We start from the raw sequence: 16,176 nt of genomic DNA, 5'->3' as shown, positions 1-16,176 counted from the left end.
AAAAGGAATAAAGCACACCGAGAATGAGTAAGATTAGCGCTTTTGTTTACTATTTCAGCAAACTTCTTCTGACCAATGACAAATAAAATGTCCTTTAAATACATAATCAAAGCTGTGACATCATGGAACAATACAAGGGGCAGGCCCACAATTAAAAAGACCCACACCCAAAATTATAACCATGGAGAAATAAAACATAATAAACATTACTGAGCTATTACAAACGTAGTTCAAATACATATATATATGTGTGTTCAAAAATAAAAACATGCGTATTAAATAATTCATCATCTTAACAAAGCCCTCAATTTTATGATACTTTTAAATGAAATAGCTTCATTTAAACCTGGCACTGTAGCTGCATTCAATTTTATTTGCCATACTAGTTCCTTCTCATCTAATTTTAAGTCACTTGGACCACCCCTTTCATTTTCAGTTACTTTTTCCAACACCACAAAATTAAATTCATGTAAAGGGTTAGAATTAATATGTCTAGCAAGAGCATTGTTCAAGTTTAATTTATTTATTGCGTAAATATGTTCATAAATTCTATTTTTCAAGTGCCTTTCAGTACGACCTACGTAAAATGCTGGACAGAGCGTGTACATACTCCTAAGTAAACAACACCCATAGTGTTGCAGTTGCATTTCCCCTTAATGTGAAGATGCATATTCCCTATGCTAACCTGCTTGGTTACTTTAATGTATTTACACCATCTACATGACCCGCATTTAAACATGCCACAATGGGGGCCATATACTCGGTTGGCCACTCTCTAACATTTTTAAATTCTTACCTCTCCTGAATACAAACTGAGGAAGGTCACCTATATTGTTCTTCATTGAGCTATCCTCTGCCAAAAAATACCAATTTTTATTTATAATGGATCTTAATGAATAAGCATTCACAGAGAAAGTGGTAATAAAACAAATTTTAAAGTTGTCATTATTACAAATGCTATAAGTTTGTTCAATGCACCTAGGCTCACAGGTATCAACACTAGAAACGTGGCAGTCATTCTCATCCATTAACATTCCATCGAGATTTAATTTTGGGGGATGATAATGGTTTAAAGGTACCTAATGAACGTTTGTGAGCCTCCTTAATTAAACCGTCAAAGACGTAGGATAACCTCTCTTGAGAAACATTTCCTTTAAAAATTCACATTCCTTCACAAAATCGCCTTCTAGCGTCGTTCTAGCTGCCTGAACTAATTGGCCGTTAACCACACTTCTCTTTTGAGAAAAGGGGTGGCAGCTAGAAAAATGCAAGAAGGAATTAGAGTACGTAGCCTTTCTGAATATCCTCGAGGTGTATTGTTTATCACAATAGGACTTAGTTAATTCAGTGTCTAAATAAGAAATACTATGAGGCTGGAACTCCCATGTAAAATGTAAGAAGTCGGTAAATCCAGTAATGTGATCGATAAATCTTCTAACCAATATCACCTCTCCAAAGGATGAATATATCATCCAGATAGCGGGTGTACCATGTGGCCCTTTCCACAAATAGGTTATCTTTAAACAGTAATTGTTTCTCCCAATGGGCCATTACTACATTGGCAAAAGTGGCTCCACAGGGGGACCCCATGGCTCCACAGGGGGACCCCATGGCAACACCCGTTCTTTGGAGGTAAAATTGTTTATTGAATAAAAAATAATTACTTAAAATCAACTCTAGTCAATAAGGGACCCATCAATGTGGTATTCAAGGAAAAAATCTCTGACCCATTCACCGCCTATATCTTGAGGGATCACAGTATAAAGGTCATTTACATCGATAGTAAGGAAATTAACATCAACAAAAGGAATGTCAATTGCATTTTAAGTCAATGAATCCTTACATATTTGTTTTTCACTTTTCAAAACTTCCTTTAATTTGGTATCCACAAACTTAGCGCAGGCATATGTAATACATTGCCTACCATCAATGATGGGGCGGAATGGGGGGGGGGGTTATCCATATTCTTATGGATTTTTTGGTAATCCAAATAAAACTGGAGTAAGGGGGTAAGAAATATTGAAATTTAAATAAATCAAGATCAATCCTACCATCTAGGAATAAGTCACGAATAAACCCCCTGATACGTTGATAAGCCCCAATGTTAAGTTGTCAATCTCGCCTTCATTCTTGCTTGATGGGTTCGGAGCCGATCCCTCGGCTCCGACTCGGCACTTGCTAAGCTCGAGAGTCACTTTTACCAGCTCGAGGCAGCCCCATATCCCATGATGCAAGGCGGTAAGTATCCAGATCTAGTTTGCCGCTTCGCTTATGAGGTCCTCCTTTTACCAGCTCCTGGTAAGTGATTCACTTCTTTAATATTTTAGCCCCTTTTTGCTAAAAACCCTTAAATATTTAGTTTTAAGTTAATTATTAAGTTTTTCTGACATCCCTCTGAGGATGAGTCAGTATACCTAGAGGCGTTTGGATCTCGGCCCTCCACCTCCTGGGTGTCTCCGCCTTTCGACCCCCTTATGCAGGTTATTGCCCGAAAGGCGTGGGCAGCTCCTGACTCTGTAGAGCCAGTCCCTAGGAGGCCTTCAAAATTTATCACTGCCCCGAGTGACAAGCAATTCCTCACTAAGGGTGTCCCCGCTGATGCCATGGTGGTGGCTGCGGCCACCAAGAAGGAACTTGCAGATCCTTCCGTACCCGTCCATCCTCCTAATAAGGACTCTAGGACCATGGATAGGTATGGTAAGCGGATGTTTTCCTCAGCGACCTTTGCTATGCGTTCGCTGAATTACCTATGTCACTTCACCAGACTCCAGAGGGATATCCTTAAGGAGCTGGGTGAAGTAGTACAGGATCCTACAGCTGCAGGAGCTCAAGAAAAGATTGCTTCGCAGCTAGGAACCCTTAATTCCATTGCAAACTCCTCCATGCGGCTAATATCATATGCTGCTGATGGAGCGAGTAGAGCCGCAGGTACAGGTGTGGCTCTTAGACGCCAAGCCTGGATGCGGCTATGTGATTTTGCAGATCCCTTCAAGGCGTCCTTCACAAATTCTCCCTTTGATGGGTCAGCTTTTTGGCCCTCAGGTGAAGGAAACTTTGACCAGGTGCGAGCAGGACGGCAAGACTCTTTCTGCTGTAGGAGTCCGTTTTCCACCCCTTCTAGACCTTATCCCAAAGGACAGAAAGGTGGAAAAATGTGGTTCCAGAATCCCAAGGAGTCACGCCGATTCACGTGGTCAGTTTACCCCTAGAGGCAGAGGGGTAACAACAACAGACGCTCTAGAGGCAGAGGGGTCCAAAACCAGGGAAACAGAGAGCCTCTCTCTGACAAGCCCTTTCAGCATCCCTGAGATGTTGCCCGGCTGTCCCTCCTTGGAGGCAGTCGGGGGAAGATTATCACTGTACCCAGAAGCCTGGCATTCCCTCACTCAAGACAGATGGGTACAGTCGATCATATCCAAGGGTTACATAATTCCTTTCGAGGAAAGTCCATTCCCCTCAAATTCCCTTCCAGATGTACCACCCGGTCTAAGGGAAATTGCAGAGTTAGAAGTCTCAAAACTACTGCAAAAAAGAGCCATTCAGCCAGTTACAACAGACCATTCAGAGCCCGGAATCTACACAAGGTTCTTTTTGGTCCCCAAAAAGACAGGAGACTGGAGACCAATATTGGATCTCAGCAGACTCAAGTCTGTGAGGAAGACAAGATTCCGAATGGTCACTCTTCAGTCAATTCTGCCCTTCTTACAGAAGGACAACTGGATGTGCTCAATAGATCTTCAGGATGCGTACTATCACATCAAAATTCACAGACGCTCCAGGAGATTTCTCCGCTTTCGGCTGGGGTCCAGTCATTTCCAGTTCAGATCCCTGCCCTTTGGTCTCACTACAGCCCCCAGAGTGTTCACCAAATGCATGGCAGTGGTCACGGCTCACCTGAGACGTCAAGGATTCCAGGTGTTTCCGTATCTCGACGACTGGCTCCTGTCAGCCACCACCAGGCATCAGCTTATACAAGCCAGGGATTACACAATAAATCTTTGTTCTCATTTAGGCATCTCGATCAACTTCGAAGTCATCCTTATCGCCCTGCCAATCTATTACCTTCATAGGCGCAAACTTAAACACTGTTCGGATGTCAGCTACCCTTACAGATCAAAGAGTTTCAGACATTCAGACTCGTGTCAGGATCATTCTGGCCAACAAGAAAGTACAGGCCAGAATGGTTCTAAAGGTATTAGGCCTCATGGCTGCGGCCATTACTCTTCTTCCCCTGGCTCTGTTCTACATGCGCCTTCTTCAGTGGATGCTGTTCACACAATGGTCATACCAACAACTTCCTATGCGTCACTGGATTCTGGTGACACAGACTTGCAAAGAGCATCTTGCTTGGTGGATCACATCTCCTCAGGTTCACCAAGGCAGGTACTTTGTACCCCCATCCCCGATAGCCACTGTCACCACGGATGCCTCCCTGATCGGGTGGGGGGGTCATTATCAGGGCAGGATGGTTCATGGGACGTGGCAGCCGTTCGAGTACCATCTGCACATAAATGTCCTGGAGATGAGAGCAGTGCTTTTAACGTTGCAAGCCCTCGACTACTTTCTTCCCGTAGGGACAATTGCAGTCCACACAGACAACATGTCTGTAGTTTGGTATATCAACAAACAGGGCGGAACCAAGTCCTACCCCTTGTGTCGAGAAGCGCTCAGACTATGGCAATGGGCGATCTCCTCTCATCGGTTTCTGGTAGCAACGCATATCCCTGGGAAAACCAACATTGTAGCGGACAAATTGAGCAGAGCTATTCTCATGCCTCACGAGTGGTCTCTCAAGCAATCTATAGCGGAAGAGATTTTTCTGGAATGGGGTCGTCCATGTTGCGATCTTTTGCTACTCCCCAAAACAGCAAATGTCCAGACTTCTTCTGCCTCTTCCCTCTATCAGGCCATCCCCAGCGACGCTCTGACCCAGGATTGGCCCCAGGGACTTCTTTATGCCTTCCCTCCATTTCCTCTGATCCCTCAGGTTATCCAGAAAGCTACCGTTTTGAGAGCCAAATTGATTCTCATTGCCCCTTACTGGCCTCGACAAGTTTGGTTCCCGTTCCTCCATCATCACCTTTTGGTGCAGCCGTGGCATCTGGACCCAGTGCCAGATCTTCTGATTCACCAATCGGGTCAGCTGCACCGGTCAATCCCCTCTCTCAACCTCACAGCATGGTTGCTCCACTTCCTTCCTTAGCCAGGCTTCCTTTGATCTCTAACCCAGTTAGAGACATCATAGTAGCTTCACTAAAATCCTCTACCAGGAGGATTTATACAAGCAAATGGAAACGTTTCTCTTATTGGGCCAAGGCCAAGAATATTGATCCTTTCACTGCCCCTGTTCAGGCAGTCCTGGACTTCTTAGCAGAGATTTTTCATGCAGGCTCCTCTTCTTCTACAGTCAGAGTTCAATTGGCTGCTATTTCCAATTTTCATGTCGGAATAGCAGACCATAACATTATGTCCCATAGGCTCTGCAGGGCCTTCTTGAAAGGAATTTTCCTACTAAAGCCTCCAATCAGGAATCCTCCTCCTCAGTGGGATCTAAATTTAGTGCTGACATCCTTGATTCTTCCCCCCTTCGAGCCAGCTGTTTCTTGTTCCCTGAAATATCTTTCTTGGAAAACTTTATTCCTAGTGGCTATTACATCGGCTAGGAGGGTGTCTGAACTTCATGCTCTTTCGGTTCGACCCCCCTATTTGCTTTTTCACAAAGACAGAGTATCTTTGAGAACTAACCCAACTTTTTTGCCTAAGGTCGCTTCAAAGAACAATTTGAATCAATCCATTGATCTCCCTGTATTTTTCCCTAACTATTCAGATAGAGCTGAACAAAAGCTACATTATCTTTATGTCCACCGTCAACTTAGATTTTATTTGGACAGAACAAAAAAATTTAGAAAATCTGATCAACTTTTTGTTTCCTATGCGGATAATAAAAAAGGCCTTCCTGTTTCTAAAGTGACTTTGTCCAGATGGCTTTCTTCGGTCATTTCTGAAATTTATCTGCTCAGGGGAAAACAGCTGTGCTCAAAACCTAAAGCACCTTCAACTAGGAGCTTAGCTACTTCTACAGCCTTTCAAGCTAGACTTCCTATAGACACTATTTGTGCAGCGGCCACTTGGGCCACTCCTCATACTTTTGTTTCCCATTACAAATTGGACTTGGCCTCCAGGGACAGAGCCAGTTTTGGCTCTACAGTCCTCAAGAGTCTGTTCCATTGAGCCGCCCAGGATAGAGGTGCTAGGGACGCGGTCCCATCAAGCAAGAATGAAGGCGAGATTTACAACTTAACATTAAGAAGTTATGTACCTACCATAACGTTCCATGTTAGTTGTCTTCTCTCGCCTTCTTTCTTGCGACCCTCCCTCCTTACCCCTGGCCTGGACAGACCTTGTTATAACAAACTGTTATGCTGAAGACCATTCAGACCTGGTCCTTTTTCCATCTGTAAGTTTTCTTTCTTCCTTTGGGAAGTAGTTTATGCTTGGTGCTATTGCCCTTTGTCATCAAACGAGATCTGGGTACTTACCGCCTTGCATCATGGGATATGGGGCTGCCTCGAGCTGGTAAAAGTGACTCTCGAGCTTAGCAAGTGCTGAGTCGGAGCCGAGGGATCGGCTCCGAACCCATCAAGCAAGAAAGAAGGCGAGAGAAGACAACTAACATGGAACGTTATGGTAGGTACATAACTTCTTATTTTCCTCATTCAGGGAGGACTTAACATGAGCTTCACCATCTAATAGTAGGCTCATACGTTGAATATATTCACTGTTATCCATAAAAACTAAGCCGCCTCCTTTATCCGGTTTCAAAATACGTATGTCTGCAAATTTTAAGTCGTTCAAAAGGTCCCTTTCAGTTTGTCAGATTAAAATTGTCTGTTATACAACTGTTTGTTATGAAACAAAGATCTAAAATCATTTTCGCAAATTCTTTCAAAAAGTAGAATAGATGGATGTAGGCCAGGGTTGAAAACGCTAGACACCCTAAAATCTGTAGTTAGGCTGGTAGCTTGTCCTAGAAGAACATTTAAGTTCAATTTCCTGGTAAAAGATTTTAAATCTATAATACTCGTAGCCAAGTCGCCTCTAAATGATGGAACAAAGGTAAGACCTTTAGAAGGAATATCAATCGATGATGGGTCAGGTGTGAATTTGGAAAAATTAAAAACTTTAAAATCATGTGTACTATTCCACAACACTACAAGTGCATTCCTATCCTTCCCTACAGTTCCAACACTATCATTAGAAGAGGCACTGATAAAGGGATCAAATATTAAGGGAGTAATTGGTTCCTCCTCCTGTTCTGGCCTTACTTTTTCCAGTGATGATGTTGATGAACCTGATTCTGGTGTACACATGATTTTAAAGTTTTAAATTTTCCACATTTACACCTGACCCATCATTGATTGATATTATTTCTAAAGGTCCTTCCTTTGTATAGTAACAGAAGGTCATTACCCGGGACCCATGGGGGCTATACCTTTCAGAAGCAGGCATACAAACTGTAGTTCCTGAGCAAACCCAAATTCTTAAGAACTCCAAGGGAACAGTTTTACTTTGTCTGTTCTCCGGACTACCACCTAGCTCAAGAAACTGTAGAAAGAGGGCCAAAAGGAGGATAAGACAGTGTTGTACCCCAGACTTTCTAATGTCCGGAAAAAAATCACCAGAGACCAATTTTGTCAAGGTTAAACTAGTTTTTTTTTTTTTTTTTTTTTTTTAAATGTACCAAAATTCAGAATGCTTGCATTGTAGGGCCCTTCTGCCTCTCTTCCTTTGGGCCTTTCTTGTAGCCTTGAATGTAGAGTGCCTTCCTCCATGTTCCCACTAAAATGTTGTCCAGAAGATTTGTAAGGTTTGAGGCAGGGGAGTGCACTGCCACTTCACATCCTTGTTCTTTGGCTTGTGTCCTGCACTCGATACCTCTGCTTAGATTGCCTGATTCGGGAAGCCTCTAGGAGATATTTAGAAGGCACACCTTTTAACCTTAGTGTGTTTCAAAGGCTTAAGCCTATCTTTAAATCTGCCAAAATTCCACCTGACTGTGCCAATGCAAAATCCATTCCCAAGGGCATTACAAGGCACAGAACAGGGGCCATCATATTACCTAGGTTACCACCCAGGCAGTTTTTAGAAGGGAGTAACAATTCTTGAAATAGGCAGCTGAGAGTTTTGCAGCAGAGCAGTAGCCCCAGGAGCGAGCTTTGGTAGGTAGATGCTTTCTCCATTATCTACATTTTTCTTTGCAGTACTCTTCTACCCTAATATGTTAAAGGTAGAGAAGTAATGTTCTGTTGCTTGCTTTTGACCAAGGCAACATTGGCTGTCCCACCTGTTAATGACAAGGCAGACTGGTGCCTCGGCACGTGGACCTCTTCTCAGGGTTCGTGTTAAACTCAGATTTGTCAACTCTAAGTCCAAGAGCTTTGATCTAGCACTCAACCCATTCATGCATGTGTTCTTCGAGGGTGTGCCAAATATTTTGTGGGTAAGCTGGGAAACATAGCCCAAGGAAATATTTTCTTGCAAAAATGGTCTCTTCCTTTAGTGTCCTTATTTTGGCACATCTGTTTATCTGTTTGTCCTACCTGGCAGACCTTTACAAAACAGGATTATTTCATGTCTCTCTTGAAGGTACACATCTGTCATTACACCTTGTTTGACGGTGCATCCCCACCACATCTTCTTGCTGCCCAGTTAAGCAATTCCCAAATGGGGTTGTTTCATCTTGAACCACAAAAAAAAACAGGAAAACTTTACATTGATGGCTTTTGCAGTTGATTTTTGTGCCCACAGATATATTTTATGGAAGACCACTTTTTTGATAGATATTGCCTTTTGATAGAAAGATTGCAAAATATCAGGTTGTCGCGTTTTGATTTTTCAGCTGGGTAAAGTATTAACCAAGCTAACTTTTGTGACTAAAATAACTGAGCAGCTTAGTTTAGGGACACTTTTTTTCTTCCCTGTCTTTCCATATGCCCAGAATAAGGACAAAATGGTTTTACAGTTTTTGGGTGTGCATAGGAAACTCTGATTTTACTTGGGACAAAATTGATCAAGTGATCTGTCTCCCTCTTGGAAAGGGCAGAGAGAGGAAGCCTGTTTCTAAGCGGGCATTGTCTAGACTTGCCAACTGTTTGTTTTAATTTTGTCACTACAAAGCTGTTCCTGGCATTGTCAAGCCTGTCCAATTAGAGCCACTGCATCCACCATTTCCTTTGTTGGGGTGCAAACAGTTGGACTCTGTAAGAAGCTTCTACCTGGTCATAAGTTAACTTCTAAATATTGTGCTGCTTAGGTTGAGTAGCTAGGACCCAAGGCAGGGTTTGCCATGGCCATCCTTCAGGATCTACTGTCACAAAGTACTTTGGGCCAGCCATCCACCCACTGGACCTTGGGATCTGCCATGACTAAGTTAATAATGCAGTGAACGTAGTACAGTTTTCTTGTATTGAAGTGTTTATTGTTGCATTCCCCATTTTCCATTCCACTTCCTTTGGCCATCTTGGGTCTGGGAAATGTGACAGTTGACTTTAACACCCTCCTTCTATGCCTTTTCTAGCACCTGCTTTCCTTTTGAATCACCTGGAAGAAGTGTTCTGCTTTGGATGACTCCATAGGTTCAGTTGTGCTCTGAAGCTTTAGTACAAGCTTCCTGGTTCAGACAGGGCAAGAAAGCTGTGAAAAATTGGCTGACATGTGTCTCAATCCAGTGATGTCTGAGTGGGAGGGAGTCTGCTGTAGCAAAAGGGGAAGGTACAACTCTGAATGTCTGTCCACTCACTGGGCTTCTTGAGAGAGGAATTCCAGGTGTTATGATTACAGCTGTGAATTTATTTGTACAGTTACAATTAAAAATGGAGAATAGTTCATTTTGGCAAACAAAACCTTTCCACATCTTAGCATTTAGATGATGCAATTTTCCAATCACTATAATAAGAGAACTAGGCTGGTTTGTTGATGTCTTTAGTTGACCTAGACAGAATTTCAAACTACACAAATTTCCAAAGGTATTTCCTGTGGGTCTTATGAAGTCTGTTTCTGTTTTTCTTATGTTATCAGGCCCATTATTGAATGTAATATCCCTTTTGGCATGTGTGCTGAAACGTGTTATTAAATTTGAGGTATGTCAGAGATTCATTAATTATCTCAAGACCCTCTGCTTTTCTGTCGTGCCATAAAGGTACGTCGCACTCCTTTACCTCCTATTCCTTTATAGCACAAATTGTTCTCCAAATATCCCATCAAAAGTTCTAAGCCTTCATCCTAAAAACATTAAGACCTTCCATTACAGTCGTGTCCTAGTTCTGCAACATCAAGAATGTTATATACGTTGGCACTTGTAATTTGTACCAAGCCTATTACATAGGAAAGACCAATAGAAAGTTTAAGGAACGGATACTTCGCCATCTGTTGGACACATCAAGAATAAAGTGGTAACCAATACCCTATATGGGCATGTGTCTGAAAAATCCAGGGCATTCGTTTAGCTTTATGGTTATCTTGAATGTGACCACTAACCTCTGTGGAGGAGACATTGTCAACATAACTGAAAAGGAAGAAATTAAATGGATCATGAACCTTGGAGCCAATTTATTTCCAGGGCTCAACAGAGTAGTTCCTATTAAACCTATCTTGAAAGAGAGATGCCTAATTAAGAAATGAATGTAGGCTTAAGGAAGGCGTGCATCTGATTGCTGTATGTGATTGGCTGAGCAATTAAGGATCTTTATTTTAACAGCAGTAAGTCAGGTCTAGAATCTGAAGGTTTTTTTTAACTGAAAGCGCTTATCCTGTTTGACCTGCAACTTGAAAAGCACAATTTGTGCCTTTTATTTCTTTGTTTTATTAAAGCCTGCATTTTAACAGAATTTTTCAATAAACTTTTCGTTGTGGTGGAAGCCTTCTTTTCATTCTACTATGACGTCTGTTAAAGTGAATGGATGGAGTGCTCATCTTTGTTTTTTCTGGCAGTACTTAAAATGTCTGGAACGTAAGTATTTGGATATAGTATTTCTTAAACGATGCGTTTCCAGTTTGATTCTCATTCTTTCGTGTCATATTGGATATTACCTTAAAATAGGTAAACTTCCTTTGTTTTCTGGATGCATGTGGTAGTAGATTCTGTATAGGGTCGAGGTAAGAGTTTGCACATGTATTTTCCATGACCAGAGAGTTTGGAAGATCGAAACAGCTTATCTGGTGCACAAATTACACTGGGATTTCCAGTGACTAATCCATTTCCAGCTAGACTGCCACTTGCAGTGGGCCTCATTACCATGTCAGGGTGTCGTCATGACACACTGCTATGAAGTAGCTGTGATTTCTGTTACTTTCGAGAATTCTTTGCTGCTGCTGTCTCTGAAGTGGCTGTATGGTCCACGGTCTGTAGCTTTTACAAACATATTACAAACTGGATTAATAGAATCCATTTCCAAGATGAGTGGTGATTTTTTTTTTTTTTTTTTTCACAGCAGTTGCCCACCACCATCTGGATATGTAGCTTGACATCTTGCTCAGCTCAGTACTTTGGAGAGAGAGAGACTAGACTGTGGTATATCCTAGTACAGCTGCATGATGTATGCGATGATGGCAATAGATTGAGATGTAGCTGTCTTAGAGTGGCTTCTCAGTCTCTCTTCCTTTCTCCCTCTCTCTGTCTCCTCAATTTTGTTGTGGTTTATCCTTCTGCCATGTTGGGAGAAAATCTCGTGTTGAGCATGTTTGGCTCTTGCTTGGCTACCATACAACATGGTATCTTATCTTGTCAGGAAAAGATTGTAAACTGCAGCACAACTGTAAGTGATGTCTAAATTGAATTGTGACTGAAGATGAAGTTAGCTCTCCTTTAACCTAATTTTTGGTCACTACAGCAGTGTAGTGGATTAGCTTTTTACCTAGAAAATATCCTAATTGTTGGAAACCTATATTATGGCCTTCAAACTCCACACTAGATATCTTGACTTTTTGCCGTTAGAGGTGTGTGTGTGTGTGTGTGTGTGTGTGTGTGTGTGTGTGTGTGTGTGTGTGTGTGTGTGTGTGTGTGTTCTGAAGTTGGGAATGTTGTGGGTAAATCACTTGACTAAGTTGCTCAGGTCAGTTAACTAGCTTGTAACACAGCATTTGAAATATCATTGAAATGAGACTGTAAATAGCATGTCAAAATTCATTTTTTTTCTTAATTTTTTTTCCCTTAAGAATAAGAAGAGCCTAGTTGCATTTAAGATTATGCCACTTGAGGACATGAATGAATTCATCTCTCACATGCTGGAAGTGGTTCATGCACACATGCTTCTCAACAAAGTACAAACTATGGTGAGTAACCCTCTGTTGTGGAGCATTCAGAGCTTTTGTTAAAGCCATGCATCATTTTAGAAAAAGAAAAGGCTTTTAATTTGCAGTTCTTTTCTAGGCTGTGACCTAGACTAAGCCGGTCTGTGCACCCATGATGGCAAGTAATACTTCTGTTTAATTGAAAATGAATGAAATTGAAATTAGTATGATCCTCCCTCACATATACACACAAGCTTTTTACAGCAGACTGCAAGGTGCTTTTTTACAGCAACATTTGTGAACTTTTTTGAGTCTAACTTTGAGAATTGAGTCCCATTTTTCAGTGAACCATTTTCTACCTACATTCCACAAGGGCTTCTCTTATGTGACAGTTTTTATCCAGCTTGTTGGAAAGCTGACCTGTCACCCTAGTTGGTCTGTGTGGAGTGTTATACTCTATCAGGGACACTTGTATGATTTGAGATGTCCTTCCTTAAATCAGTGTTGTAAGATTCCAAACTTTTGGATTATCTCCCCTAATAACCTGGGCTACAGTACCAAAGCCAAAACCTTTCATAGTCGTATGTCCAGTGTATGACCTAAGCCTATGGGCTTAAGGGTACATAAGCAGATATGAGTGTGAACACCTTAGACTGTCTCTGCTAGTTCAAACACTGATTGGTCTGTTTGTTTTCACTGATTGGTCTGATGTTCTTCATCTCACATTGCTGCAGTCCTTACACTTGGGCAGTCCGCTGTCCTCGGTCGGCCCGAATATCAAAGTATTAGGCTGACGTCGGTCAAGGCGCTTAAAACTGACCAGGACGTCAGGGTACAAATGCGCATGACCGACGTCATATCCTCAGTCTTTTTTGCCGCATGGTCCGATGCAGAAGCAGCGTTGCAAGTGCCGTTCAGGCGTTCTGAAATTTTTCGAATTCGGAGTTTCAGACAGAGTCAAAGTTGGCTAAGTACCCCGTTGGGGAATATTTTGGTTTTTTCTTGCCTCAGTGGTTTACCGGATGTCAGAAAAAGTGAATAACTATTTCTTGTGGGAAACAGATACCGCATAGGGACTATCATACTTTGTGTATTCCTTGTTTGGGGCCTGAGCACAACGTTGTTGGGTGTCGCTTTTGTGCTAGGTTCAATAAGCGCACTATTAAGCGAAGGTTAGATTGTGCCAGGTTGGTCTTCGGGAAGCGGAGCAATTATAATATGCTGTCGGATGCTCAGACGCCTGCTTCTTCGAAGAAGCGCAAAGACAAAGCAGCTAAGCCCAGACAAGAAGAGTCGTCCGTACCGGACGCCGGTTCTTTAGAGGCGTCAGTGGAACCGGTGGTTCCGCCGGAGGCCTCTCTGGAGTCCCAGGGGGAAACTTTGATTTTGCAGGATGTGGCCTCTCAGGAGGCAGGTCAGGCTGAAGGGGCTTCTCAGGTAACTGTACTCCCCTCCCTTCCTAGGGTGGATAGGCCCTCTCCTTCTGTTTCCAAGGCTTCTCCCAGAGGCAGGTCAGGTTTAGCTTCTGTGGGTGTCACTCCTAGTTCATCAGGATCTGTGCCCAAGAAGCACATGCTTAAAATGGCGGAAGATTTAATTACCTTGATTAGAGGTTCTATGCCCCCTCCTGATAAGAGGCCTAGGGTGGAACCAGAGTTGGGGAGTTTTGAGCAGGCTTCGGATGGGTCTGAGTCTTCGGCTGAAGACTTGCAGGAGTATTCTCCTTATTCTGATTCTGATGTGGATGATTCTACTCCTTCTGCTTCTCCTCCAGAGGATTTTTCTTTTTCAGAGACCCTTCATTCCATGAGGGAGCATTTTAAGTGGGAAGGTCAGGACTTCTCTGATTCCAGGAAAAGGCTTAGGGAATCTTTGCTTTTACCCCAGCATAGGCCTTTAGCTATACCACCTGTTCTGGATGTTGTGGAAGATGTGTTTGCAGAGGCTTCACTTAATCCTGATTCTTTGCCTCCTGCTCCTGTTAAATCGGACAGGTATTACAGGGTGCCTGAGGCTCATAAATATCTTCCTAGGGCGGACCCAGAAACTGTTAGTCAGGGACCTAAAGGTGTTAAGGCCTCTGTGGTAAAAAATCCGGTTCCTCCAGATAGAGAGGCCAGAGCTTTGGATAGATGGGGAAAGAAAGTCTATACTTCTTCCACCTTAGCTATGAGGGCTTTGAATTGCCAGTTTCACATGTTAAAATATCAAAACTATCTTCTTTCTCAATTAAAGTCTAAGGTAGATGCTCTGGCGGAAGGCATTGAGTGTAAAGATTTGGTACATGTCTCTGAACAGGTGGGTAAGCATTCTTTGCAATGTGGTTTTGATGCTGTACAGGCTAGGGTGGCTGCCACTGGGTCAGTTCTTCGCAGGCACGCCTGGCTGAGGGATCAGAATTTATCCGACCATGTTAAGACAAGAATTTTGGATGCTCCTTTACAGTCTGATGTGTTGTTTGGTCCACCTGTGGAGTCAGTCTTGAAGAAAATGGAAGACAAGGCTAAGTCTATGCAGGCTGTTAAAGATTTTTTGCAAGTTCAGCCTCCGAAGTTTAGTAGGAATTGGCCTGCTAAGGGGTGGACTTACCCTTCTTATGATTTACAGTCTAGGGGTAGATCTAGACGTGGTAGAGGCAGAGCTCAGAGCTCTTTCAGACCTAGGACTGGGAGTTCACCTGCTCAATCTTCGGGTGAGGGCAGGGGCCAGTCCTTTCGTAAACAGGCCCAATGACTTACCTTTTCAGCTGCCAGATCCTTCCTGCCTGGCAGCACCTTTGGGAGGAAGGTTGGCACTCTTCAAAGAAAATTGGAGTCTGGTTACCCAAGACAGATGGGTATTGGATATCATACACCGAGGTTACAGGTTTTATTTCCATACCTTGCCTCCTTTCAAAGGCATGCCGGACGTTCCTCCTCAGCAAAGACTAGAGGCTCACAAACAAATTTCTCTGTTGCTTCAAATAGGGGCCATACAACCGGTCCCTCTGCCAGAAGTGGGCCTAGGATTTTATTCTCGCCTGTTCCTAGTACCAAAGAAGGGGAACACGTGGAGACCAATTTTGGATTTATCTATCCTCAACACTTATCTGGACATTCCCAAGTTCAAAATGTTGACATTACAACAGCTTTTACCTATGCTGGGCAAGGACCACTGGATGGTGACTCTGGACCTCAAGGAAGCTTACCTTCATGTTCCTATCAGGCTAAGTTGCAGGAAGTATCTGCGTTTTCAGGCTGGGACTTCTCATTATCAGTTCTCTGCATTGCCCTTTGGCTTATCTACTGCGCCCAGAGTGTTCACGAAAGTTCTGGCTCCAGTGATAGCTTTCTTCAGGCTAAGAGGAATACAGATCTATCCTTATTTGGACGATTGCCTGATTCTGGCCCAAGGAAAGGAAGAACTTCTTCATCATTTACAGTATGTGATAGCAGTGCTAAGATGCCTGGGGTATTCTGTGAACGAAATAAAGTCCAGTCTAGTACCCTCTCAGGACATGTGCTTTCTGGGTGTGAGACTGAATACAGCATCCCAGATGGCCTTTTTGACCCCGGACAAACAAAAGAATCTTTTTCTTTACTTCCATCAGTTGTCTCATCAGTCCAGGCTGACTGCAAGGACAGTCCTTCAAGCCTTGGGGTTCATGGCATCTTGTATTCTGGTGCTTCCCAATGCCAAACTGCATATGAGGAAGCTACAATGGTATCTCAAAAATGTATGGACACAGCACTGCCAAGATTTGGACACTGTCATTCAGATAATACCTTGCATTCAGAAGGAATTTTTGTGGTGGGCTCAGGAATGTCACCTAAACAAGGGACTCTCTGTGACCCGGCCAGAGGCGAGTCAGATTCTAACGACAGATGCCTCAGACAAAGCTTGGGGAGC

The 16,176-nt window shown here is 43.0% G+C and overlaps 1 protein-coding gene across 6 annotated transcripts in view; it reads left to right on the top strand.

The window, feature by feature from the left end:
* Window positions 1-16,176, top strand: part of RPA2 (replication protein A2) — a 397,710-nt gene that overhangs the window by 230,765 nt on the left and 150,769 nt on the right. For 5 of the 6 annotated variants that reach the window (XM_044060106.1, XM_044060104.1, XM_044060103.1 and 2 more), the window contains one exon: window positions 12,214-12,330. The exons of the other annotated variant lie outside the window; for it this stretch is intronic. In XM_044060106.1, the coding sequence (XP_043916041.1) occupies window positions 12,214-12,330 (117 nt within the window). The remainder of the gene's footprint in view (window positions 1-12,213; window positions 12,331-16,176) is intronic. 6 annotated transcript variants of the gene reach the window in all.

Source organism: Protopterus annectens, chromosome 1.part2 (assembly GCF_019279795.1).
Source record: "Protopterus annectens isolate FY-2018-M chromosome 1.part2, PAN1.0, whole genome shotgun sequence".
NCBI classification, from domain to species: Eukaryota; Metazoa; Chordata; order Ceratodontiformes; family Protopteridae; genus Protopterus; species Protopterus annectens.
Note: the sequence above shows the minus strand (reverse complement) of the source record. Positions and strands in the feature narration are given on the sequence as shown.